Source organism: Mugil cephalus, chromosome 19, assembly GCF_022458985.1.
Source record: "Mugil cephalus isolate CIBA_MC_2020 chromosome 19, CIBA_Mcephalus_1.1, whole genome shotgun sequence".
NCBI classification, from domain to species: Eukaryota; Metazoa; Chordata; class Actinopteri; order Mugiliformes; family Mugilidae; genus Mugil; species Mugil cephalus.
Window position 1 is genome coordinate 3953712 of NC_061788.1, and position 27328 is coordinate 3981039.

The 27328-nt window shown below is 41.9% G+C and overlaps 1 protein-coding gene across 7 annotated transcripts in view; it reads left to right on the plus strand.

Moving 5' to 3' along the window:
* tnca (tenascin Ca) overlaps positions 1 to 24471 on the plus strand; it is a 37600-nt gene extending 13129 nt beyond the window's left edge. Inside the window, exons 7-29 of one of the 7 annotated variants that reach the window (XM_047570096.1) lie at positions 12 to 281; positions 808 to 993; positions 1089 to 1178; positions 1972 to 2235; positions 2625 to 3023; positions 3688 to 4044; positions 5119 to 5394; positions 8563 to 8835; positions 8973 to 9248; positions 9345 to 9617; positions 11184 to 11531; positions 13274 to 13546; positions 13805 to 13927; positions 14900 to 15043; positions 15161 to 15280; positions 15538 to 15681; positions 16865 to 16998; positions 17084 to 17216; positions 18959 to 19110; positions 19191 to 19287; positions 19378 to 19539; positions 21130 to 21293; positions 23804 to 24471. In XM_047570096.1, coding sequence (XP_047426052.1) covers positions 12 to 281; positions 808 to 993; positions 1089 to 1178; positions 1972 to 2235; positions 2625 to 3023; positions 3688 to 4044; positions 5119 to 5394; positions 8563 to 8835; positions 8973 to 9248; positions 9345 to 9617; positions 11184 to 11531; positions 13274 to 13546; positions 13805 to 13927; positions 14900 to 15043; positions 15161 to 15280; positions 15538 to 15681; positions 16865 to 16998; positions 17084 to 17216; positions 18959 to 19110; positions 19191 to 19287; positions 19378 to 19539; positions 21130 to 21293; positions 23804 to 23914 — 4769 coding nt within the window. In that variant the 3' untranslated portion in view covers positions 23915 to 24471. The remainder of the gene's footprint in view (positions 1 to 11; positions 282 to 807; positions 994 to 1088; positions 1179 to 1971; positions 2236 to 2624; positions 3024 to 3687; positions 4045 to 5118; positions 5395 to 8562; positions 8836 to 8972; positions 9249 to 9344; positions 9618 to 11183; positions 11532 to 13273; positions 13547 to 13804; positions 13928 to 14899; positions 15044 to 15160; positions 15281 to 15537; positions 15682 to 16864; positions 16999 to 17083; positions 17217 to 18958; positions 19111 to 19190; positions 19288 to 19377; positions 19540 to 21129; positions 21294 to 23803) is intronic. The other 6 variants (XM_047570097.1, XM_047570098.1, XM_047570099.1 and 3 more) reach the window with 6 other exon arrangements.
* The last annotated feature ends 2857 nt before the right edge of the window (positions 24472 to 27328 follow it).

Here is a 27328-nt window from a genome sequence, read left to right on the forward strand (position 1 = left end):
CTTTCCTGCAGAGATCGACAGCCCGCGGCAGGTGGAGGCCAAGGATGTGACGGCCTCCTCGGCTCTGGTCAGCTGGACTCTACCAGTGGCTCCCACCGACAGAGTCACCCTCATTTACATGCCCACCTCCGACCCCTCCCAGGAAAACACTGTGGACATTTCCCCCCCAGACAAGCAGTACAGCGTTGACGGTCTGAAGCCAGACACAGAGTACACGGTGTCGCTCATCTCCAGGACTGGAGACGCCACCAGTGATCCTATCACAACTACTTTCACCACGGGTGGGCGTTTTACATATCACTTTAGAGCGAGAATTAATCTTAAATACATGTTTTTATTAATATCACTGAATCCAAGACGAACCATTAATTGATTGTTAGAGCAGGAACTTTACTACAGTCACTTTGCATGTTTCTTATTTAATCTGAATGCATAATTTCATCCGTATCAAGTAAATATCAGCTCTTAAACTCTAGGGCAAACATTATATGCCCAAAATATACTGATCAGCCACAACATAACATGACTGAGACGTAATTAACATTGACCATCTTGTGACAATTCAGTGTTCTGCTGGGAAACTTTTGGACCTGACATTCATTCATGTGGATGTTGCATGTCATATAGCACCCACCTAGACCAGACCAGAACCAAGACACTCCTTGATGGTAGCATGGTTTAGGAACAATCCTGAGAGGCCCATGTCCATTCTCAGATGAGAAGACCTACCAAATATTAGGAAGGTGGTCATAATGTTATGTCTGATCAGTGTGTGTGTAGTTAATGGTAAAGGTGTGTTTATTTTAGAGCTGGACGCCCCCATTGGCCTGCAGACTGCGTCGCAGACCGACACCAGCATCACTCTGGAGTGGACCAACACTGAGGCCGACGTCGGCAGCTACCGGGTGAAATACAGCCCCATCTCTGGAGCGACTCACGGCGAGGAAGTGTTCCCTCGAGGACCAGGAGACACCACGCAAGCTACTATCACGGGTAAGGGGCCAAAGAGACAAACGTTTATTAAGACCATTAGGCTAATAATTATCACACCGCGGGGAAATATTCGATTCTGTTTGTGTGAATCTTAGGCCTAAAGCCGGGGACGGAGTATGGCATCGGGGTGACGGCTGTGAAGAATGAGAGGGAGAGTCTTCCCGCCACCACCAACGCAGCCACAGGTGAGAAATGACAAACTGATGAACCCATAGAGAAAGATTTAAGGTTATTTAACCCTCTGAAGTCAACGGACCAAATTAAGACGACGTAGCAGCAAGATGCTAACTTCAACCTGTACTAGCTTTTAAATAGTGTTGATAGACCAAGTAAAACTGTTTTTCCTGAATATTGCCGTCATGTTGGTGCGCATCTGATGAACGGTAGAAACATTTGAGAAATAAAACAAAAAAACCTGACAGCCCCTTTTCTATTGGTGGAAAAAAGGCATCCCATCAACCAATCAGGGAATTATGTGTCAATGGTTGCTATGGAAGAGGGAAAAGTCGTGGGAGTGACGCTATATTCAATCTATGGAGCGACAGACACCTGATAGTTTTGTAAACGGTTGTAAATAGTTGTACACAAAATGTGCATTTCCTGCATTTTAATGGAAGTAGTTATAAATAGTTTTGTTGTTGGCTAAATTTGTACATAAGCTTTTGAAATTTACATTTTAGATTTACATTCTAAGTTATAAAAATAGTTCGTTAAACATTGTTTGTGGTTTTCATTGAGAAAACTTTTTCCTACTCAGATTTTATGGTTTTAGTGTGGTTTTAGGTCCAGTGTGTTAATACCGTTTGTTAAAATGAAAACATAACTGTAAAATGACACAGGTGAGGTTGAGCTGAAAAGAATGAAACCAAACCAGGCAGGAGTTTTTAAGATGAACTATAAAACCAAAAGCAGTCAAAAATGGCCAATTATACTTGGGATTCCAGACGGTTATTTAAGATTATTTTCTTGTTTCCTCAGACCTCGACCCCCCCGTTGATTTTAAGGTCGTCGACTCTACAGAGAACTCCCTCACCCTGAGGTGGCAGAAACCCGACGCCAAAGTCGGCGGATACCGGCTGGAGTACGTCTCCAGAGACGGCCGGACCGAGGAGGTGGAGATCCCGGCCGGCGCCACCAGCTACGTCGTACCAGACCTGACCCCTGGAACGAGCTACACCATGACCCTGACTGCAGAGAGGGGACTCAAGGAGAGCACACCTGTCTCTCTGTCTGCATCCACAGGTGGGTAGGGGACGCCTCCGAGTGATAATAAATGTTGTCAGGGTTTTAAAACTTTCACTTTCTAAGGATATTTGAGGTTAATTCTCAAGTTACAATCCTTAAGATCTTCATGTGATCTGATCCCTTTACTGTCCCAATAACCAGAACTACCAGGTCCACATGTTAGATGGAAAGGAGGCCATAGATAAATAGATGGATACCTTAACCAGAACTAGATTTAGGGTCAAAATAGGATGAAATATCTTCAACAAATCCCAACAAGTCCTGTTGTCCTTGTTTCGGTTTGTTTAGCTAACAGATAATTTAATGTTTTCTGACAGACGGGAATAAACTCCCCCCGTCCCCCTGATGCATTCTTGATTTTTGCCTCTGTGTTTTTGTCCCCGTAGCCTCTTTCACGTTTTATTTAGCCGACTCAGACGACCGCGAGCTAACGACTCCCGCGGGCCCCGAGGACAATGTCATTAGCTTTGTGAGTTTAGACGCCTCCGACTCCCAGTTCTCTGGGAGGGAGCCCAGGAACGAGCTCGGAGCGCTGAGCGTCTCGGGCGTCACCCACGACGGATTTGACCTCACTTGGGTGCTAAAGGCTCCCGGCGTCTATGATCACTTCATAGTAGAAAGTAGAGACGCTCAGCGGTTGTGGGATGTGAGAGAGGTCCAACTTCCTGGAGATGCCCGTGGCTCTAGAGTTGATGGCCTGAAGGCATCGACAGAGTATCAGATAAAACTTTACGGGATAACGAGTAGCCAGCGGTCTGAGCCACTTGAAGCTGTTGCAGTCACAGGTATAAGCTTTTATTTAAGAATTAATAGAGACTCTATTATCATATCCGGGTTGATATGAGGTCAGATAACTTCAGAGTAGTAGAGTGGTAACTGCATGCCGGTGTGAGATTTCCCAGAAACAGTGCATGAAACAGTTTGACGATTAAAAGAAGCTGTCATCTTGCCGAGGCTTCAGAGAAAAGACACCCTGGGTATCTCTGAACCGGCCCAGTTTTCTCCTGAGCTTTTAAGTGTCGTCCCGTCTAATCCACGTCAATTCTACGCCTTCAATCCCATTTACAGCATTAAATGATAAATGTCTAGCGGTCGGGAGGAAATTACACCCGACGCCTCTCGCATGTCGTGAAAGTGACTCCTCCAGAGCTGCAGGAATAAACTGGCTGTGCATGGCTTCCTGGTCCGGTTGAAGGCAGCTGTGTACTTCCACTGCGGTGGGCTACCCAGAGCCTTCAGAGCATTAATGGCGACATTAATGCCTTAAGCTGCTGTTGCTTGACGATCTAGCGGCAGTGGTGAATCCGCAGAGGAAATGATAAAAGCTCCATGCAGATCAGTGATTCTTTGCAGAATATTTTTTTTTTTTACTTTAACCCAATTTTCTTCTTCACAGGGTCCAAACCAGTAACAATTTCATTTCTTTTAACCTGCTCTCATTCACTGTAGCAGACAAGCCTACCTCTCCGGACGTGCTAACGCTGACAATTAAAGATCCGCTCCATCCTGACAGTGCTGACGTGAGCTCTGGGAGCTCCGGCACAGAACAACCAGGAGACCTCACGGTCAATGTTACCGCCACCAGCGTAAGCCTGGCCTGGTCCGCGCCCGACGGGGCGTTCGATAGCTTTTTGGTGGAGCTCACTGCTCCGTCAGCAGGAGCACAGCCTCATGTGACCACGGTACCAGGAAGTGTGAGGAGGGCTGAAATAGAGGGTCTGACCCCCTCCACACAATATGATATTACATTACAAGGGCTGGTGGAAGGGAAGAGATCTTTACCTCTCAGAGTTTTTGCTACTACAGGTACATGGAGCCAATATGTTTTCTATCATTATTTTTTTTTTTTCTCTACAGATGGTTTATGTTTTAAGATAATCAATCCTTCTTTGTTCTCTTTTGTTTAAGCTGTGACTCTTTACAACCAAGTATTAGGGCCAAAAAAAAATCTGAGATTTTAAGATTAATTCACAATAATTATTCATTTTACTAAAAAAATAAAAAGTCACTATTATCCAAAAATAACTTTTAATATTTCAGGATTAAAGTAAATAACATAACATAAAAAAAAATAAAAAAAATTAAGATTCAATTCATAAAATTACTGTATTATTTAATTAGTCATTTTTATTTAAAACAAGTCACTATTATCCAGAAATGACATAAAGTCAGAATATTTCTTTTTTAATTCTTAAAATTTAATTTTAAAAAAAGAGATTTATTAAATAATACATTTTTATTAAATAATTTTATTATTTAATTAGTATATAATAATGTTATTGCCTGTGACCCTCTAGAGAACAAGTTCTTATAGGAGATGAGAATAATAATGTCATTGTCTATTTGAAGTAAAGATTTTATTCTCCTAAATTAAAATTTAAAAATATCCTTGAAATGTTAACATGAAATATTTTCATGATTTAAAAAAAAAAACAAAATTAAATAGTTAAATTTTTATTTTAGGATCTCATATTTAACTCATAAAATTTTGAGAAAAATGTGTATTATTATTATTATTGTTGTATAGATATATAATCATGTTATTGTCTATTTAAGCTAGTATTTATATGGTTATCATTAATTATTAATTTATAAAAGAAGTTATAATATTCATTTATTGTTATTATTATTATTAAGGTCGTCACAATTATTTTATTGAGAAAATAATGTTTACTTCAACTTCAACCTTTTCTCAAAAGTCCTAAAAATTTTTATAATTAATTGTTTTATATATATATATTTTTTATCTTAAGATCTGAGATTTTTTTCCTCCCTTGGTCCTAATACTGTACTTCTTCTAATGATCAATGTGCCTTAAAATAAAGTGAAGGATCCATCTTTCCGCTGAGTTGACCCCACTCTGATCTGTGTATCTACCAGAGGCGCTGTGGCCGATTGCGTTGAACCTCAACCTCTCTGACATTACATGGGACGGCTTCACTGCGTCCTGGAGCCCCACGGTTGTTGACTTGGACAGCTTTGTCCTTGAGGTAACAAACTTGGACAATTTGGCAGAGAGGCAGAACCTCACTGTGTCCGGAGACGCTCTGAGCCTGGACATCTCCGGGCTGAACCCTAACACCAGCTACCTGGTTGGCCTGTATGGGATGTATCAGGGCTCCTTCCTTGAACCCGCGTACGTTACGACCACCACAGGTACCTGCGACTCGCAGCGTTGCAGCATTTTTTTTTTTTTTTTTTGTGTGAACTTTCTTTCTCTCCATTAATAAGTTTCCATTTCAGTCTGTGGAGTGCCCACGCCTCCCTGCATGAACCGAGAATCGTACAAACCCTCCTAACCTTGATTTCTGTTTAGCGTCGTTTGTCCGACGTCCTGGCCGCAGTGTACTGTGCTGCTTCCTCTTAACACGGCATTTACCGATCTTCACCCTCCAGCCACTGTTTCTGTCTAGCTGAGAGAGGGCAGGGTGATGGCAGGTGTGCAAGCAAACGCCCCCTCGGATGTTCATCCTCGCCCTCGACTGCTCCCTCCGTCCCAGTTTATTTGAAAGTGCATGAAGCCCCTTCCTCTGCATCGTGATCAATGACGTGCTGCAATGATTGCAAAAGCAAAAAAAACCTTCACCCGCCCGTTACACAGCGACAGTTTGACCGTCTCCTCTCAGTGTGTAATCGATTAACCTCCAGCGACCGTTTGCCCGTGGGTGTGTGCGTCCTTGCAGTCATTAGTTGTGTGTGACAAAGCTGCTTTACTTCTTTTGGTGAAGTTTATTTATTTGTACATCAAAGTAAATCCCCTCGTTTCCTTTTGAACTACTAGGTGGCATATGATTAAATCTTCTTGCCAATGTTAAGGTAAAAAAACAAAAACAACAAAAAAACATAATCTAAGGTTAGCAGTAACTTGTCTTCCACCAATTGTCTGCTGCATGTTTGCATGCAACTGACAATACCCCTCGTAGCATGTCAGTACGTTTCTGCTTTGAATTGCTCTGGGCCCAACGTGATGCAGAATGAATCCTAAGATCCTAAAGATAAATCGACGAATCAACTGCATGATCAGAACGTGCTCCGTGCGCATGAAATCTCCCTCCTGAAACACCAGATTTTTTTTAATCAATACTTAATTTATTCGATCTTTCAGGGCTTTAGGTATTAACATGCGACCTGGGTGATCCAATCACAAGTGGCCATTTTTTCAAGTACATGTTCACACCTGGCGTTAAAATATCAAAAAAGTGTCTCTCCACATGCGACCACTTGTGATCTGATCACAGTCCTGCGCTCTATTTACAAATAACTTGAACTGATATTGTGCAAACAGCTGCTGTCACTAAAGAATGAATCGCTATCTACTGCTGTTTCAGTGTTAGGGCCACACACGAGAAAGGAAAAATGAGGGCAGGTAGATTTGTTTTTCATCATGTACTTTGAGAAAAAAGTTGAAATGGGCGTAGAATATAAAATTGTATTGTGATTTATCCATGGTCCATGTAAGTTGTGGTCATTGGATTTTCCATTCAGAAAAGCAAATTAGCGTTTTTCTTTTTTTATCATTTTCATTTTAAAATTCACAAATAAAATTGAAATTCTTTTTCTCTTTATCAAGGTCGAAAATGGACAAAGAAAACTTTAAAAAACGGTCGATTTTCATTTTGATTTTAGTAAATAAAATCTTTTGTTACAAGACAGAAACAAAAAAGCGCCCGTTTTTTCATGTCTTGCAACTGGAAGTTGCCGTTTTCAAAGTAAGAGCACGTATGAGGACGGTGCCCCAGATATATGACTTCTTCTGTGTTCTCCAAAAAATCGTTGAATAAGGTCAGCTGGACTTGTAGAATTTCTTGAAGACGTTTCGCCACTCATCCGAGCAGCTTCTCCAGTTCTGAAGAAGACCTTATTAAACGCTTTTTTTGGATTACCATGACTTGGATGACTGAGAACCTTCACAGACGACTTCTTCTGTGGTTTCCCTAGCTAGCCCAGGCTAAAATGTGTTTGGAACTTTACTCTGACGTGATTTTTGACAAGCTTGTCATCGGCAGAAATCTCTGCACTTATATCAGAGTAATGTTAACTAGTAGCTAACTATTCCCTGATTATATGGAGTTAGTTTTAGTTTTTACCTGAAATATGCGGTTTAGATTTTCTGCAGTCACGTCATCTTCAACACGGTCCTCAAATGTCAACTTCCGGTTGCACAATAAGAAAAACAAACGGCTGCTTTTTTTTATTTTTCTATTTTTAGAAACAGAAAAAAATTAACGTTCTGCCATCCTTGACCCTGATAAAGAAAAATGCCTTGAATTTTTGAATTTTACAATGAAAATCAAATAACCACTCATTTATTTATTTATTTTTTAATATCCTTTTCTGAACAGAAAATCTAATGACCAAAATAATCATGGACCCAGATGGTAACACTGGTTTGAAGGTCCATTTTTTTGTCAAAGTGCACAATGAAATAAAATCTACCTCCTCTCATTTTTTTTCTCTCATGTGTGGCCCTAATACTCTTCCGTAGTTTCAGAACCACAAACAGCACCGTTTTGTTGTGTTGTGGTCCGATCACAGCTCTGCGCTCTATTTACAAATAATTCATAGAATATCGTCCAAATAGCTGTTGTCACTAAAGAAAGAAACACTATCTACTGCCGTTTCAGAACCACAAACAGCACCAGTTTGCTGCGTGGACGAGGATATGACGTAACACATGGAATATAATGTCCAAAGGTGAACACATAAAGTTGTTATTTAGAGGTTTCTCTGTACTCTGAGGTTATTTTACAGAGTAGTCAGTAGTTTTAGAGTAATGTCACTGCTGTGGTGTTTGCGTCAGTGACAGAAACACACATAGCCCACTCCTATTCAATGATTTAATTTACTAATTTAGTCTTGTTGTTAAAACTGTTTGCGCAAGACGAGCTCAGATGAGCCAGGTGGTCTGTGAATGCGGCTGGGACACGTTGTGTGTTCAAACTACTAGAAGGATGTGGTCACAAGTGTAGCAGAAATGACAAATGCGTCCTAAATGAGTCACCTGTGATCAGATCACTCAGGACGCAAGTTACAGGAACAGGACCTAGGCTTTTTCTCAAGTTTCTCTCTATTTTTTTAAGAGAAGTGGTTTCAAATTTCAAGCTGCAGCTAAGATGGTGTCGGGGGATTTTCTGCAGAAACTGTGCATGTGTTTAATCTTTTACTGAACCACTCAGACTACAAGAATTGCTGTTGGTGGTGGTGAGTGTCCCGTAACTAAATATTTATTGCTACGACGAATGAAACTGACCAATCAGACGTATGTGTGCGGTGCAGAAACTCTCCTCTACTGATGACACATCTAATCCTGGTTTCTCTCTTTAGCGAAGCAGCCAGTGGTTGGCAAACTGTATATCTCAAACTTAACGTCCGAGAGCTTTTCAATCTTCTGGAACGGCACTGACGGACAGTTTGATGGTTTTATCCTGGAGATAATTGACTCCGATTGGCTGATGGAGCCAAAGGAATATAACTTGTCCCGCAATGTAAACTCCCACGACGTCACGGGGCTAAGGCCCAGTACTGATTATGTAGCCTACCTCTATGGGACATACAAGAGATCTCGAACAAGTGCTGTCAGTATTGTTGCTTCAACAGGTATATGTGCCTTAAATTATTTTAAAATATTCTTCTCTTGCACTTTAAATATGACTTAGGCCTGTGCACATACACTGGATTGTGTTATTTCTTTTTAAATGAATGAACATATACTATATTTTTCTCTCCCTCTGTAGCTGAAGAGCCTGATTTGTCCAAGCTAGTTGTTTCTAACATTACCTCAGACAGATTCTCTCTGTCGTGGCGGACAGGAGAGAAGGCGTTTGATAAGTTTATAGTAGAAGTCAGAGAGTCTGCTTTGCCCTCGCAGGCAATGGGCCGTGCTCTGCCCGGAGTCGTGCGCTCCACAGTAATGGCCGGGCTCAAAGCGGGCACCACTTACGACATTAAGCTGTACGCCAGCAGTGGTGGTGGACAGAATACTCAGCCCCTATTTGCTGTAGCTACAACAGGTATCTCATTACATGCATTTCCTAAACGTCTGCATGTAGCAAACCTCATCTTTATGCACGACGTGACTCAAAAAGCAATATTCTTCTTTTATCCAGAGGACGTCCCACAGTTGGGGCCCATAGCTGCTTCGTCTGCGAGCCCACATAACCTCAGCTTGTCCTGGAGCACAGTGTCAGGTCATTTTGACGGCTTTGTTGTCCGGGTCAGTGATTCTGAGCAGCAGTCCGATACGCTGGAGTTCAGACTGAACGGTGAAGCCCGTGACTTTACCGTGTCTAACCTGATGGATGCCACAGGCTATGATATTGAACTGTACGGTATTTCTCATGGGCGCCACACTTCCTCTGTGTTAGCCCACGCTGCCACAGGTACTACGTACATTACTCACATCTTTAAACTTTATATTTCAATGTAGGGGAAATCATGTTTATTTATTATTTATCCTTTAGGTTTTTGTTTAAAATCCTAATAATGTTGCTCAACCTCTGCCTTCACACAGTCATCCTGACATTTGTGGTAAATATTAAAATATCAAAATTACCCGCTTAACCTCAGCCTATTAGCATGTCTCCAGCTAAATAATTAGGATTGAAAATTGATTAAAAATAAATAAATAAATAAACATGGTTTCCATTTATACAACTTTAAATGGATTTAATTACATTTTCGTGGCATTTGTCCCCAATTATCAGTTTAAAGCCTGAAACACATTAGGAGAAAATTTGACGTCCATTATAATATAATAAGTAGTTAAAATTAGAGCAGTGACAGTTGTTAATGCAAAAAGTAAGTAGTACCAAACTGGTAAATGTCCAAAAAATGCAATATAGTGTCTTTCTCCAGCAACATACCTCTGTGAGAATGATACATATGTGTGTAAGGACATTATATACTCTTGTTATCATGGTATGTACGCTGCCATGATGGTAAATACCCATGGTAATGATGTATACATCCCTAGCATGATGGTATATACCCCTTTAATTCCTGTAATAGCAGTATACCAATGTAATAATGGTATATATTCCTAGCATGGTGGTATATACATCTTTAATTATAGTATATACCCCTGTAATTAAGATACATGCTCTGTAATGATGGTATATACCCCTTTAAGTAGTGTATATATCCCTGTAATAACAGTATATACCACTGTAATCATAGTATGTACCCTGCCACGTTTGTATATACTCACGTAATAACGGTATTAATCCCTAGCATGATAGTTTATACCCCTTTGATTACATATATATATATATATATACCCCTCTGCCTTTGTAATGATGGTATGAAGATTATATACCCTTGCCAGTATACATCCCAGTCATGATAGTGTATGTAATCTAAAGTATGTAATAATGGCATATGCCCCGTAATAATAGTCTATGCACCTGTAATGGTGGTATATACCCCTGTAATAATGGTATATGCCCCATAGTGAGGGTATTCACCCCTGTGATAATCATATATACCCTTGTAATAATGGCAGGCCTATATACCATTGTCACAGCAGTATATAACGCGTAAAAAGCACTATCCTAGCTTTCTTATTGCTTTGTCTCTTTAATGATGACTGCAGTGCTAGATGTTAGTATAGTGAGTGTGACAAAATACTTCAGGTGATATTTGGTGCGAAAAGTGAATGATTGGACAGATTTGTATTTGAGTTGCAGTACCACCAATGGCCACTAGATGGCTTTGTTCTACGTAATTTCTCTACAAGGTGCGTGTTTTGTTTTTGTATCTCAGAGAACACTCAATAACACTGGAAACCTGATGAAGACGCATACCAGATTTGCTCTTAATGTGTTTTGGCCTTTAAAATCTGTTTTAGAGGAAGAACTGGCTCTTACCTTTTGCTTTTGCAACCATTGCACACATGATCCCCTAATGGTATCTCGTTCCCCCTCCAACCAAACCCACACTCCTCCCAGCTCCGTTGCCAAAAGTGGAAAATTTGACCATTTCCAACATAACCCCCTACGGCTTCCGCGTGTCGTGGGACGTGAAGCAGCAGAAGCAGGATCAGCAGCAGCAGCAGCAGCAGCAGCAGCAGCATCAGGAGGAAGACTTAGCCCCCTCTAGTGGCGGCTTCAGCCATTTTCACATAGTGGTGACAGACTCCGGCTGGCTGCTGGAGCCTCAGGAGTTCACGGTGCCTGGAAACGAAAGCCACCTGGACATCTGGGGCCTGATCACCGGCATAGGCTATGAGGTCAGGCTGACCGGGGTGTCAGAGTCAGGGCTTCTCTCTCGGCCTCTGACTACAGTGGCTGTGACAGGTACAACTCACAGTGCACTGCAAGGCCCCTCGTCTTACTAAAAAAGTTCTCGTTTTTTTGTGGGTTTGCTGTGTACAAACTTTGCCGCATAACATTTTTTTTGCACCCTTTGGTTTTCTACATTTCTGCATAAATATTACTCAAAAGATCAGTGGATGTTCACACAAGATGTGAAGTTGGACAAAGAGAATCCAATTTAAACAAATGAAACAAATATTATACTTGGTATTTGCTTATCCAGTAAAATGAGCCAATATTACATATTTGTGAGGTAAAATAGTAAGTGCAAAGTTCTTTTAAGGCCAAATTAGAGTCCATCTGTTCAGAAGTGTTTCCTATCAATGTAATGATGAGAACTTTTTCAGTGTTTATGCAAGTGTATGATGGCACAGACGAAGGAAAAGAACTTATTGTGTCTCATCAGGCTGGAAAAAGTTACAAAACCATCTCTAGAGTGTTTGGAATTCACAACTCCACAGTCAGACAGATTGAGAATAAATGGAGGAGATTTAAGACGACTGTTGCCCTCCACAGGAATGAAGCAAAAATCACTCATGGTTATGAGTCCACCATCAGGAGAACACTTAGCAACCGTGGTGTGATGACATGGACAAAGACATTACTGATACTAAAAGATTTGTTTGCTAGACGTCCTATAGACAAGCCAGAAGACGGCTAAAATTCCTCTAAGCTGCTGATGTACATGAAGGTTTCACAGACCGTTGCAGCTCCAGAAATGTACAGATTGTTAATTTTCCTGAATGAACAAATGCTGATGTCTAATATTTATGTTTTACTTGTTAAAATGGATTCATTTTTTATCAACTTTCAACCCTTCTGTGAAAATCTGCTGATTTGTTTTGAGTCATGAGTCATAGACCAAAAGTGTACAAAATATTGAAGGGTGCAAAAAACCTTTAAGTGGCACTAAACATAATGATCCAGTTCTGAAGTTTCACTCTCACAACCTGGCAGATTTTAAACTTTAAATGACACCATCTTTTATTCACATTATTTCATTCATCTAAATTAGCCTGATACTTTTCTGTTAATTGCCACGTTCTGATGGTGAGGCTTCAGCTCAGCACTCTTACCTAACCCTAACTGAGATTTACAACCCAACTTTTACTTTTTCTTTCCAGAATGATCTCACTTTTCCTTTGTTTTAAGCATTTTCTCCGTATGCGGCGGCGAGAGACGCAGAGCTCCCGTCTGTTTGATTTCTTCTCACCTCCAAAAAAAAAAAAAAAATATGAGCAAGCAACATTTGTTTGTTTTCATATTTTACAATGTGTTTTCCTTCACACCTTTCTCAATTGGAATTGAAATCGATTGACACCAACCACCGAGTGGAACAAACGTTGTTGGAAAACACTGAAAAAATCAGCAGAGCATGAAATGTCTGTTGATGTAACTTCTAATCCCATTTGTTTAGTCTCCTCTGAATGCACTGAATGCATCGAGGCAGGACGCATGGGGACCTCTTCTCAACCAGATCCGTTAACCGACACAAATATATGTCTACAAAAACCACCTCATCTTTTAATTCTCCCAAGCGTTTGCCTCTGTATTTCCACTAACGGATGCCTGAGCATGGCCCGGCTCAGAGGTGGGGGGACGAAAATGGCTTTCAGGCTGGAATATATTCCTGTCAGCCACCCCGGAAACCTCCTTCGCCTGATTGATGCCCTCCTTCTCTCAAATGTCCTACTTGAAACGTTAATGTCTCCCTGTCTAACCAGAGGCCGAGCCGGAAGTGGACCACCTCTTTGTCTCGGACGTCACGCACCAGGGTTTCCGTCTGTCGTGGGCGGCGGACGAAGATCTGTTCGACAGATTTGTCATCAAAATAAGAGACAGCAAAAGATTAGCTCATCCCCGGGAGTACAGCGCCCGCGGGGACGAGCGAACCACGGTCGTAACCGGACTCATGAGTGGCACAGAGTATGAAATTGAGGTTTACGGTGTCGGTCCTGACCAGCGCTCCCAGCCGATTACTGGGGTTGCTCAGACAGGTATATGTAAAACACTGCAAGCCTCAAACTGATTGATAAACACTTTTTTTTTTTGGTGTGGCGCTTTCAGAGAACTGGATCCCACTAACCATCTTTATTCCTCAGGTTTAGGCAAAACTCCATGTCTGCCTCTAATGGAAACTTGGAGTGAAGGAAAATCTGATTTTGGATTCCCTCAGATGAACCTTTTAACATTTTCTTCACCTTAATTCACATATTTCCCCTCTGTTTTTTTTTTATCCATTTGCACTCTGCCAGGCCTGAGCAATCCAAGAGGACTTCACTTCTCTGAAGTGACTGACTCCTCGGCTATAGTTCACTGGTCCATGCCTCACACTCCAGTGGATAACTACCGCATCACATATGTGCCGTTTGAAGGAGGTAAGAGGTCAATTTACTGACTGTTGCATCGCTGCAAATTGCTGCAGGATTAAATTGTATTAAATTGTTTTTTTATCCAATAAATATTTATATTATGGTTTAGATTTTAGCCTTTGTGAATATGCATCACTACCTTGGTACAAAATGAGATATCTCAGCAAATACTGGATAGTTTCAATAAAATTTAGTCATCTAAACAATACATCCTAATGATTTTGATTGTTATGACTTTTCTGACATGAGGTTCAGAATCAGAATCACTTTATTGATCCCAGGGGGAAATTACTTTTCATTACAGCAGCTCCTACCCAAAGTGTACCAGTATTAAGAACAAAAGCAATGTTGATACTTTTATTTTTTTTGAGTCTAATGTTTTGACAAATTCTGGTTAGAATTTTTTTGCACGTAAAAGTTCTGTAGTAAGTGCAAAAGTAGCAAAGTGTGAGCTAGCTGTCTAATCAGAGCAGAAAAAATTCAAGTTGCGCTTTCTGGAAAAATATGCTGCCATTACGGTAATGATGACTGCAGGTTGTGGGGTGACGCAAGACCGGGGAGGAATTTGTTGATAATAAACGAAGTTAGTGTAGCCTATTTTTGTACACTCGGCTACATTAGTTATACCCTTGTGATGTCACAAAGGTCTTCCATATAAAATCACAAGCGTTCAGCCGCACTTGAATTTTCTTAATAGCGCAATTTACTGTGAGTTACGGTAATCAAGAAAACGCCAGTTTTAAAGGTTAAAATGGAAACTTTCAGTCAAAAGGTAAACCAACATTATAATAGTTATAATCTAACTGTTTAATTTCTGCTGTGCACATTTTTACCAGGTACCAAACTAGTAAACATGCCTGCTGAGCGTTAGCATGTTAGCATTTAGCTGAAATCAAAGTTTCTCACCTCTCATGCTACATCAAACCTGTCAACACTTCGTGTCCTCTTCTTTCTTTTCTTTTTTTTTTTTGTTTCCAGGAAGCCCGATGTCGGTCACCGTGGACGGAGACGTGTCCGAGGTTTTATTGCCCAACATGACGCCCGGGAAGACGTACCAGGTGACGGTTAGCGCCGTTAAAGGCCTGGAGGAGAGCGACCCCAGCACGGACACCGTGACCACAGGTTGGCCCCCACCTCCCCCGTCTCTGATTTTCTGATTTTAAAACAACAAAAACAAACAAACTAACAAAAAAAACACTCAAAATGATTTTACTACCTTTTTTTTTTAATGCCCCTTAGCTTTGGACAGACCGCAGGGATTGTCCGCAGTCAATGTCACGGACTCTTCAGCCCTGTTGCTATGGCAGCCGTCCGTTGCCACCGTTGATGGCTACGTCATTACGTACAGCGCGGACTCAGGTGCGTTGCTTTACTTTTAGTTTGATGGGGGATCGTTTGATGATAAAGAGCTGTGTGACTTGTGCAACCCGTGTTTTGCATAAATTCATGCTGCTTTGTTGCTGTTTTATTTATATTTATCTTTATTCGTATCTGTACTGTTTTACATTTCATTATTTATTGTCTGTTCTTTAGTGAAACTGTGTCTATCTGAAAGCGCGTTGTGAGTCTAAGTCTGTGACATGTTTGTGTTCCCCTTCCGTTGGCTGGATGATCAGTGTCCCCGGTGGAGGAGCGCGTTTCTGGGAACATCGTGGAGTTTGAGATGAGCTCCCTGGTTCCAGCGACTCATTACACGGTTGGAGTTCACGCTGTGAAAGACGCACAGAAGAGCAGCTCCGCTGTCATTGAGTTTGACACAGGTGGGTAGAATAAAGGATAAAGGCCTGAAGCCCCGTCCACGGCTTTAACATCCACCCTGGGATCAGTGATTTAGAGTCTACGTGCATTAAAAGGCCTTCCTTCCTTCATCATATCCTTCATTCCTTCCTTCCTTCCTTCCTTCCTTCCTTCCTTCCTTCCTTCCTTCCTCCTTTCCTTTCTTCCTTCCGTTCTTCCTTCAGTTCTTCCTTGCTTCCTTTCTCATTTCTGTCCTTCCTTCCTTCCTTCCTTCCTTTCTCCTTTCCTTTCTTCCTTCCGTTCTTCCTTCCTTCCTTCCTTCATCATATCCTTCTTTCCTCCTTTCCTTTCTTCCTTCCATTCTTCCTTGCTTCCTTCCTTCATCATATCCTTCCTTTCTTCCTTCCTTCCTTTCTTCCTTCAGTTCTTCCTTCCTTCATCATATCCTTCCTTTCTTCCTTCATTCTTTCCTTTCTTCCTTCAGTTCTTCCTTGCTTTCTTTCTCATTTCTGTCCTTCCTTCCTCCTTTCCTTTCTTCCTTCCGTTCTTCCTTGCTTCCTCCCTTCATCATATCCTTCCTTTCTTCCTTCCTTCTTTCCTTTCTTCTTTCAGTTCTTCCTTGCTTCCTTTCTCATTTCTGTCCTTCCTTCCTTCATCAATTCTCTCCTTTCTTCCTTCCTTCATCATATCCTTCCTTCCTTTCTCATTTCTGTCCTTCCTTCCTTCCTTCCTTCCTTCCTTCCTTCCTTCCTCTTTTCTGTCCTTCCTTCTGTCCTCCTTCCCTCCTATTTCTTTTCCTTCCTTCCATTTCTGTCCTTCCTTCCTTCCTTCCTTGCTTCCTTCCTTCATCATATCCTTCCTTTCTTCCTTCCTTCTTTCCTTTCTTCCTTCCGTTCTTCCTTGCTTCCTTTCTCATTTCTGTCCTTCCTTCCTTCATCATATCCTTCCTTCCTCAATTCTCTCATTCCTTCCTTCCTTCCCTCCTTTATCTTTTCCTTCCTTCCTTCCTTCCTTACTTCCTTCGTAATTTCTTTCCTTCCTTCCATTTCTGTCCTTCCTTCCTTCCTTCCTACCTTGCTTCCTTTCATCCTTCCTTCATCATATCCTTCCTTCCTTTCTTCCTTTCTTCCTTCCTTCCTTCCTTCCTTCCACAGACAGCACAGTGTCTTCCACATGAGTCTAATTTCCCCCCCCCTGTCCTTCCAGATGTGGATCCTCCTCGGGAGCTGACGGCCACAAACGTCCAGACGGACGCGGCGACGCTGACGTGGCGGCCGCCTCAAGCCGCCGCCACCGGCTACAAACTCACCTTCTCCTCCGACAGCGACGGCAGCTTCAGGGTACGTGCGCCCTCTCTCTCTCTCCAGCTTCAAAGTGCTTTTCGAACGTGATGGTGAATCGAAGGGTTTGGGTTTTGGGTTACAGGAGGTGGTGCTGAGCCCGACGGCGTCCTCCTACAGCATGACCCGGCTCACCGGCTCCACCCAGTACAAAGTGAGGCTGCAGGCCATCGCTGGAAACCAGAGGAGTCGCTACGTCTCCACGGCCTTCACCACCAGTGAGCACGAAAACGCAAACCTCCCCTCCCTCATGTGTCTTAAATAGACTTACCGGTCGCTTCATTACAGAGATATTATTTCAAATTCCTTTTATTTAATCCGATAAAGGCCTGAAGCCCCGTCCAAGGCCTCAACATCCACCCTGGGATCAAGTGATTTAGAGTGTATGAGCGTTAAAAGGCCTTCCTTCCTTCCTTCCTTCCTTCCTTCCTTCCTTCCTTCCTTCCTTCCTTCCTCATTTCTGTCCTTCCTTCCTTCCTCCTTCCCTCCTATATCTTTTCCTTCCTTCCATTTCTGTCCTTCCTTTCTTCCTTCCTTCCATTTCTGTCCTTCCTTCCTTCCTTCCTTCCTTCCTTCCTTCCTTCCTTCCTTCCTTCCGTCCTCCTTTGCTTCCTTCCTTCATCATATCCTTTTTTCCTTCCTTCCTTCCTTCATCATATCCTTCCTTTCTTCCTTCCTTTCTTCCTTCCGTCCTCCCTTGCTTCCTTCCTTCATCATATCCTTCCTTTCTTCCTTCCTTCTTTCCTTTCTTCCTTCAGTTCTTCCTTGCTTTCTTTCTCATATACTTCCTTCCTTCCTTCCTTCATCATTACTTCCTCATCGGGCTTCCTTCCTTCCTCCTTCCCTCCTTTATCTTTTCCTTCCTTCCTTCCTTCCTTCCTTCCTTCCTTCCTTCCTTCCTTCCGTCCTCCCTTGCTTCCTCATTTCTGTCCTTCCTTCCTTCCTCCTTCCCTCCTATATCTTTTCCTTCCTTCCATTTCTGTCCTTCCTCCTTCCTTCCTTCCTTTCTTCCTTCCGTCCTCCTTTGCTTCCTTCCTTCATCATATCCTTTCTTCCTTCCTTCCTTCCTTCCTTAATCATATCCTTCCTTTCTTCCTTCCTTTCTTCCTTCCGTCCTCCCTTGCTTCCTTCCTTCATCATATCCTTCCTTCCTTCCTTCCTTCCTTCATCATATCCTCCCTTCCTTCCTCATTTCTGTCCTTCCTTCCTTCCTCCTTCCCTCCTATATCTTTTCCTTCCTTCCATTTCTGTCCTTCCTTCCTTCCTTCCTTCCTTCCTTCCTTCCTTCCATCCTCCTTTGCTTCATTCCTTCATCATATCCTTTCTTCCTTCCTTCCTTCCTTCATCATATCCTTCCTTTCTTCCTTCCTTTCTTCCTTCCGTCCTCCCTTGCTTCCTTCCTTCATCATATCCTTCCTTTCTTCCTTCCTTCTTTCCTTTCTTCCTTCAGTTCTTCCTTGCTTTCTTTCTCATATACTTCCTTCCTTCCTCCCTCCCTTCATCATATACTTCCTCATTTCTGTCCTTCCTTCCTTCCTCCTTCCCTCCTTTATCTTTTCCTTCCTTCCTTCCTTCCGTCCTCCCTTGCTTACTTCCTTCATCATATCCTTCTTTCCTTCCTTCCTTCTGTTCTTCCTTGGTTCCTTTCTCATGGAAACCAGAGGAGTCGCTACGTCTCCACGGCCTTCACCACCAGTGAGCATGTGTCTTAAATAGACTTACCGGTCGCTTCATTACCAAGATATTATTTCAAATTCCTTTTATTTAATCCGATACTCCAGCTCCAGATTCACCTGTGCTTTATTTTTTCATTCTCCCCAAGTGGAAAAACCTTTAATTTTTCCCTCTCTTCTCACTCGATACTGTCTCATGCATTTTTTTTTTTTTTTTTTTTTTTGCACGTCAGGATTTGAAGACTGAGCAGCTGCGAGATGATGACTTTTTAATATGTGCTTCACAGTCGGGCAGCTGTACGGACGCCCCCGGGACTGCGCTCAGGTTTTACTGAACGGAGAGACGACCTCCGGGCTGCACACCGTCTACATAGCGGGCGAGGAGAACCAGGCCGTCCAGGTTTTCTGCGACATGACCACAGACGGCGGAGGATGGATGGTAAGGAAGTTCCAACCTGCTGGAACCCCGTCTTTTTCGGGGGATCGTTGGGATGCTCATGAAAGTCGGTGCTTCCTCAGGTTTTCCTCCGGCGCCAGAACGGAAAGCTGGAATTCTACAGGAACTGGAAGAACTACACAGCTGGCTTCGGGAACATGAACGATGAGTTCTGGCTGGGTGAGATCTCCCGCTCGTCTTTTACACTCCATTTATTTACTGTCCTAGCCCCTCGCTCTCCGCCTCACTCCTATTAAATCTGGATTATAGGCCTCTCCAACCTCCATAAAATCACATCTTCGGGACATTACGAGCTGCGAGTGGACTTGAGGGACAGGGGGGAGTCGGCCTACGCTCAGTACGACAGGTTCACGGTTGCAGAGCCGAGAACACGCTATAAAGTCTCCATAGGAGCGTTCAGCGGAACAGCAGGTGGGTATCACTTTAAAGGAACAGTTCAGCCTTTTGAGAAGGCGTGCACTTATTTTTTTTTGTTGCCTAAATGCAGAATTTGATGAGATAAATAATGTATATTGTGCAGAAAATGCTAGAAATAAGGACAAACATTTGGCCTGAAGCCCAGAATAACAAATATGTTAATTATTTATCATTAGAGGTGGATTTTCTCACCTTTAGATGGCGCCAGGTTTCCCATTTTTACATTGTTTTTGCTAAAAAAAATTAAATCTTAAACCTAAAATAACCTCCTGAGACCTGAGCTTTTATGTGATATGCGTTTTTAATTTCTCCAAGGTGTTTGGGATGAGAAGGAACTAAGAAGTATAAAAACTAAGCATCATCTTTCAACAGGAAGTAGCAGTTTCTGGTAAAAAATAGAAACATGTCCTCATATGTGGACACTGGGATTATTTCATTATTTATATCATAATAAAGTCACCAATTTGTGATAAAATATAAAACGGTTTATTTTTCATACCCGAGCAAAGACAGAACAATGAAGTCCCGACGTCCTCAAACGAGTATTTGCTAATTAGCAACGTTGTAGCTCGTTGCTATTGACAAAATGTGTTTAATTTGCGTGTCGTATCAAACTACAAACATTAATAAGCAGAAATAAATAATAGAATTTGATGGGGTTGTGTAGTGATCATCTGTAGAATTAATTTATTGACCCTTTGCTACCACTAGATGGCAGACTTAAGTGTCCACTAACGAGTACAACGGGTTTATATGAAGCAGATAAGCTACAATAAAACCTAAAACTTAATGTCGGGGTTAAAGCAGGAGGTTTAAGCAAGAGGCCGTTTTATGGTCATTTATATTTCATATCATTTAGTAGTGGTAGTTAACTAGAGTAGGCTAACAGGCTTTAATGTTTAAAAAAACTCCAAATTATTTTCACATCGAACGTTTTAAGAGTTTCTCTGTTCACCTCCTGACCATTCACTCCATAATGATAAACACTCTTTAGCCAGAGAAGACAAATGAGGGGTAAACAAAGTCATATATGTCAAATCTGAAGGATTTTTGAAGAGGGGAGTTGGACTGAGATTACAGGTGAGTCGTCAGTAGATCCTAGTCATGTCATTTCTAGGTGGACACCAACCACAGATGTTCAGAATTAAAACTCTCCAACAGTCATTTAGACCTAAATACTTGGATGAAACATCTTTGATTAACCTCAGATTAGTTTTTGGTTTAGTTTTATTTTTGTCGATAAACACATCAATGGCAACTTGACGGTAGCTCAGCTAGCCACGCTTGGCTGTTAGCGCTGCTAATGGACTGAAAATGGTAAAAGGTTTTTCAGAACTGCATCACGTGAACAATACATTTTCTGGGCTAGTGTAGAATTATTCCTAAAGGTTTGTTGGATTCCTGTTGGATAAACTGGTACACGGTTTAAAAAAAAGTCGTTTTTTGAAGAGATTTAACTATGCAGATAATCAACAAAAGCACTATTCTCAAAATGATGACAAATTCTTCCTCCTTTTCTTACATCCGCTACGTCTTAACCGAATAAGTCTCACCAGCTTCACCGTCGTCCTCTTTGTTCACCAGGTGACTCCATGACCTACCACCAGGGTCGACCCTTCTCCACCTACGACAACGACAACGACATCGCCGTCACCAACTGCGCCTTCTCCTACAAAGGAGCCTTCTGGTATAAAAACTGTCATCGCGTGAACCTGATGGGGAAATATGGAGACAACAGTCACAGTAAGGTACGTAAACTAAACCGTACGTAATGATCCCGGGGGAAATATCGGATGCAGTCTGGGAAATGAATTCACCTCCTTCCATTGTATTATTCTCATTCCTTCAGTTTGATTTCCTGAACGAATGCAGACCATCTTAAAGGCAGACATTTAGACATGTGGTTTATTAATCTCTGGCTCTTTGACAGCATCTGCTTCACCTTTGCTTTTACGAATGAAAATGTCTTCATCTGAATATCTGGATCTTTACTTTGTTTTTCTTGAGAGTAGTCGTAGTGACCACATTTATTAGAAGTCAGTGCATAAAAACCTGCAGAGAGACGACTTTTAGATAAAATCAGAGCTCACCCCAATAGAGTTTAGACCACTGGTGTCAAACATACGGCCCGGAGGCCAAAAGCGGCCCACCAGAGGGTCTAATCTGGCCTTGAATTTTTAAAAGTTGTCGTTATTTATAGGTTCTTATTAGGTTGATAGGTTATGGTACTATGTCTGGGCCACTTAAGATCAAATAGAGGGTAGGCATATCACTGCTGCCTGAGGCCACGCCTCCTGTGTGGCAAAAACATGGTGAAATGTATCAGTAAATACAGAGAGACCAGGAAAAATGTTGATTATCAGATCAAATTGAGGACAAATGGACTCAACAATGATCCATACGAACTAGTATTGATCTGAAAAAGTGGATTAGCCTCAGTTTCAGTTAGTTTTAGTTAATTTCCATCGTAATAAATGTAGCTAAATAAAAGACGCTAACACTAAGAGCTTTACTGAGAAGTAACGTTAGCCTAAACATATCTCTGACTGCTTTTAAAATTTGTTGCTCTTCCCCTTTTGTTTTATTCATTTTACAATTTAGACGCTATTAAAGCCTATGTTTCAAGCTAATGCTGCTAATCTCCACATTCAGCTGTCACTTCTTGCCAATCAGTGGCCGTAACCATGGAGACTTCACTTGATGTGACGTCACCCTCTATTGGGGTAATATGTGGCCCCCTGCTCTAGAGTTTATTCCAAATTTTGTGGAAAAATGCCCCGTGGAGGGAAACTCTTTGTTAACGAGGAAAGTTCAGACAGAAAGGCTCCAGCAACTGAGACAAACAGCTCTTTACAACAGTGTCGAACAGACTCACAACATGTCCAACCATAACCTTGAGGTGAATGCGCTACAAACAGCAGCATCAGTTCCACTGTTCCTGCCAGCCGAGAAACAGAAAATCCGAGGCAGCAGTCGACGCGGTCACTGCGACTGGAAAATCGCAGCCTGCTCTGATGAACGTCCATTTCCGTCTCATTTGCCATCAAACGGCGTGAATCCGTGGAGCCGAACGGCCTCGTCTGTTACTTCCTGAGAACGTTGATTCCATTCAGTCGGGGTTAGAACGTCACGCTTTTTGATGACTGTGTGAAAGTCTTTTCAGGACACAGATTACCTTCGTCTAATGGCTGCTTCCAGCTCGGGGAGAGTGCATGCAGTGAAAACTGCCTGGGTTCATGATGGTGGGTTTAGTGGATGTCAAGTCACCTGATCTTTAGGATGAGATCGGTAAATATGTAAGATTTAATGCATGTGAAAAAAAAAAAACCCAGTTATTGCCTTAATCCGACTTTAACTGGACAACTTAAGACCATGTAAACACGTTAGTCCAACTAAAATCAGAGTTCTCCTCATCAGACTAAGACGATGAAGATGGGAAATCGATTTTCTGAATATATATGTCTTAATCTGACTTTAACTGGACAACGCATGCGTGCAAGCTCCACATCCACTGCACTGCTGTATGACCGCAGAACAAAAACATCTGAGAAAGCCGGTCACAGGCGAAGAAGAATTAGATAAACAGAGTCGGTAGAAGAAAGAACCACCTGAGGGATACCGCCATTTTATCTACACCATAAGTAGTGCACACGTTACTTACGAGATTAAAAAATCTGAACTATTATCCATCTGGTTATTGTTTGAAATGCCGGTCTGACACATGAATGACAGTTGTAGTCAACAACCTCCTCCCCAGTGACATGTAAGTATCCAGCCGTTAATTGACATTAGTGGAATCAAGTCAAGCAAGTTTCTGAAGGGTTTTACCCAGAGAGTTTCCTACTTAAACCTCAACTTCCCACCAGTCTCTTAGAACTGAAGAAGCTACTTGAACCTCACAAACACACATTTAGGTAACATCCACACGAATGAACGCCAGGTTTCCCGGCAGAACATTGAATTGTCACAAGACGGTTTAAATGTTATTCTCGTCTCCTGTAAATGGTCATAATGTTGTGGCCGATCGGTGTGTTTCCTCTTTAATATTAGCACGAATGCTGTCTCTCTACTGCAGGATAATACAGATGCATTTCTATTTACCGATCAAATCTTACTAATTAAAGACAGAGGAAAGAAAGAAAAAACATCCTAATTAGTTACTCTATAAATCTGCCCTTTATTTAAGTATGAAAAGAATTTATGAGGGAAGTTTCTGACCCTGACGTGGTGTTGTCCCCTTTTATTTGTATTTCCACAGGGGATCAACTGGTTCCACTGGAAGGGCCACGAGCACTCGATTGAATTTGCAGAGATGAAGATTAGGCCGGTGAACTTCAGGAACTTTGAGAGTCGAAGAAAGCGGTCATAGACTCGTGAGCCCCTTCCTCTGTGTCTCTGTTTCTTTCTCTTTCTCTTGCACCTCATCTCCAGCCATCAACATCTGCATTCCCTCGTCTTAAAACTAAAAGTTCTGCCTGGCCGTGAGAAATAAACCTGGTAACGTTGCACCAAAGAACCAAGAATTAGACCATTATTATTGTTATTTTCTATTATTATTATTATTATTATTATTATTTTGTATGTAGCTGTGTGATTGTAGAAGAAGAAAGTAGTGTCGTGTGAATGGACAAGCATGTGTTACTGGGACCAAACCTTTTAAAAAAAAAAACAACAAAAAAAAAAATTTCAAACGGATCCACTGAATCAGTAACACGTCAAAGGCACAAAGTCACAAGATTTCAATTTCCTCCGTCTAAAATCGAATTATTCACGAGGATGGACTCCTAAGTGTTGTCACGTGTTTACCACTAACGCTGTCGAATCCATATTTAAAGTTTGATTTCCTTATTTTGATAAGAAAATAATAAAAATGAAAGACCTGATGCTCTGTAACCTTCAATACAAATAAAACGTTTGATAAACGTGTGCGTGTGAGCTTCTTATTGGTTCGAGCAGTTCCTCTCCCGTCCAGCAGATGGCAGCGTTCACTCTCTAATTCCTGTTCTACAGCTGCACATAACAAGAAACAAAAATCATGTTAGTAGATATAATTTTAAGCAGGACACTTTAATTAGTTTGTTACAGTATAAATTTAATAAAGCTAAGAACTATTGATGAAATGTCAGTAAACTCTTATTAAATAATTGCAGGTTTATTGCCTCTATGTTGCTTCTGTCCTGGTTTGACTAGAATAAATTTAACTTATAGCATGTTTGATGTCTTTATTCTCTTATCAGGTTCGAGGTTCCAAAGTTTAGGTTAAAACCAGCGTTATCTGCTCTCTTTTGCAACCCGAGCCCTTTGGAGCCACACAAGGGTTTCAAAAAAAAAAAAAAAATCAATATCTTTTTAACCTGATGTCATCAAATCCACTTTTAAAAACGTCCGAGCTGCAGATTGAACCTCTAGCGGGAGCAGAATTTTTAGTGTTTTGAAGACCTGCCAACTTTTAATGAGGCTTAATTTGGTTCGATGGCCCTGATCCTCGTGTCCTACTTCCTGCTGTGGCAAGAGGTCACTTCGGTGTTTCGACAGTGGGGCAGGTGACCAGGTGACTGATCAGACCTCATGATTTTTCGGTGTGTGAACCTCTGCCCCCCCCCTCCGCCGCCCTCCCCTTTGCCTCTGTTAGCTCTGCAGCCCACTTTAACGGGCTTTAACACGTTAGCCCCCTCGTTTCCGATCACAGCGAGAGAGAGACTGAGAGCGACGGCCCAATGTTGTGGTTTTCCGGGTATTCGTGACAGTTACCCAGGAGGAGGGGGAGGCGGTGGTGGTGGGTGGGGGGGGGTCAAACTTTGTGCCTTCTGAGAAGCCGGACGCTCTCAGCTGTCGGAGGTTTCGTATGTTGGGACAGTGTGTTTGAATATGACAATGAGGAATGCGTTGAGGAATGATGAGACGTCGGCTGGCACAAAGCTGGGAGTTTTCCGTATTAAGTTCAATATTTAGAAATAACTTCTGACCTGGATTTCTGGCGGTGCCTGCCCGCTAAGATCTAATTTCATCCTGAGGCGTCTCTAAATAAGGCCTCCGCAAGTCAAGTGTCCTCTTAAATCTTTCCAGTGATCCTACCCTCGCTGTTTAGGAACCTTAACTCTTGTGTTGGTCGCAGTCAGGACGATATTTCCCATGAACCCTGACTCTTCCTGTTGTCAGGGAGGACGGATAACGGCCACGATAAGATTAGATATGTTTTCTGAGGGGGTTGCATCCTGAAATAGATGGTCTCTGGCAGACATTTTAGTTTTCTAATGATTTTAAGTCATGCTTCTGGCTCTGATGTTGGATCCGGGCAGATAATATCTTCATAACTGTTGACGGATTGCTGTAACATTCACGGTCCCGGGGGGATCAGTCCTGCTGACGGCGACGATGATACCCTATAAACAAGTCAACGTTTTGATTCCTGGAGTGTCACTGGATTCTTTTAGAACATGGGTCTGGTAACACGCCACGTGGATTTCGTTATGGGGCGCGTTTCAGATGATACACAGAAAGAAAATACCTTTGCACTAACAATTTTACAGCCAACAACCAATCAGAGCAATTTAGTTGTAAACAAATTCGACCCCGCGGTGCTCAGCTGACTGCGCTGTGACTCCACTGTCCATCGCCTCGTAAAAGAACGATTCGATTGGCTCAGGAGATCTTTGCGGCAACTCCAGACCAACTTTCAGCCACTAAACAAACTATAGGCAGGAAAGTTGGTCTCCCATCGTACACGCCATCCCATAGACGCTGGGATATTTAAGTGAGGGCCTTTAATATATTGACTTGCATTGGCTATAACATTTATAGGCCTGTTAATGGTGAAAATAAGACATTTATTTCAACATAGCACATCTGCCCCATAGGGTTACACTGTAGAATCTTCCCTCCGATGTAGCAAACATGGCGCCCATATGATATGAGTTGGCAAGACTCTCTCTAACATATGGCTCTGAGGAAGAGCTACTATTAGCTGGGAGGCTAGGAGGATAGACGAGATGATTGTTTTGTTTTGTTTTGTTTTTTTCTTTAGGGACTTTTCTTCTTGTATGATTGTTCTCTGAGTTGAACAGCCAATCAGAGGGCTCAAAGACACTCCACCACTGGCCAGCGGTCGACCAACTGCTTAGCTCACACGCTAACCTTAATCCTGCAAAACCAAAATGCAACTTCAGACCATTGGTTATCTTTTATTTTCCATAGCAAATTCAGCCAATTCAGCCAACCCAAGCATGATATTGCAGTTTTTCCACAACATTTTTGCAACAATCTGCTCCAGGCCATTAGGTGGCAGTAATGCAGAAGACCATACAACAACAATGACACAATAAGAGGCAGCAACAATGCAACAAAACAGTATAAAAGAAACAGATTGTGATTAATTGCTTTGGAAATGGGGTCATTGGAGAAGAGACCAGCAGTAGTATTTGTTATTGTTATTAGTTTATTGAACTGAGACAATGCACATTAATCAACATTAATGCGTTAGTCATCAGTGTAAATGCGCCGGATTTATCACAAATGCTAATTTTCAGCTGTAGTCCCAACACAGACACAGAAGACTTTAAAATAACAATCGTACAATAGACAATTACAGACTCAGACACAGATAGACAATGTTAAAACAAACCAAGAAGAACACAGACAGACACATTATGACAAAACATTTGACCCACAATTATAATAAAAAAAAAAACATCAATGGACCAAGAATCCCGAGAGTATGCATCAGATTAAGAAAACTATTCAGGATATGTGAGTACATGTCTGATTTGATTTCAACAAGTAAAAG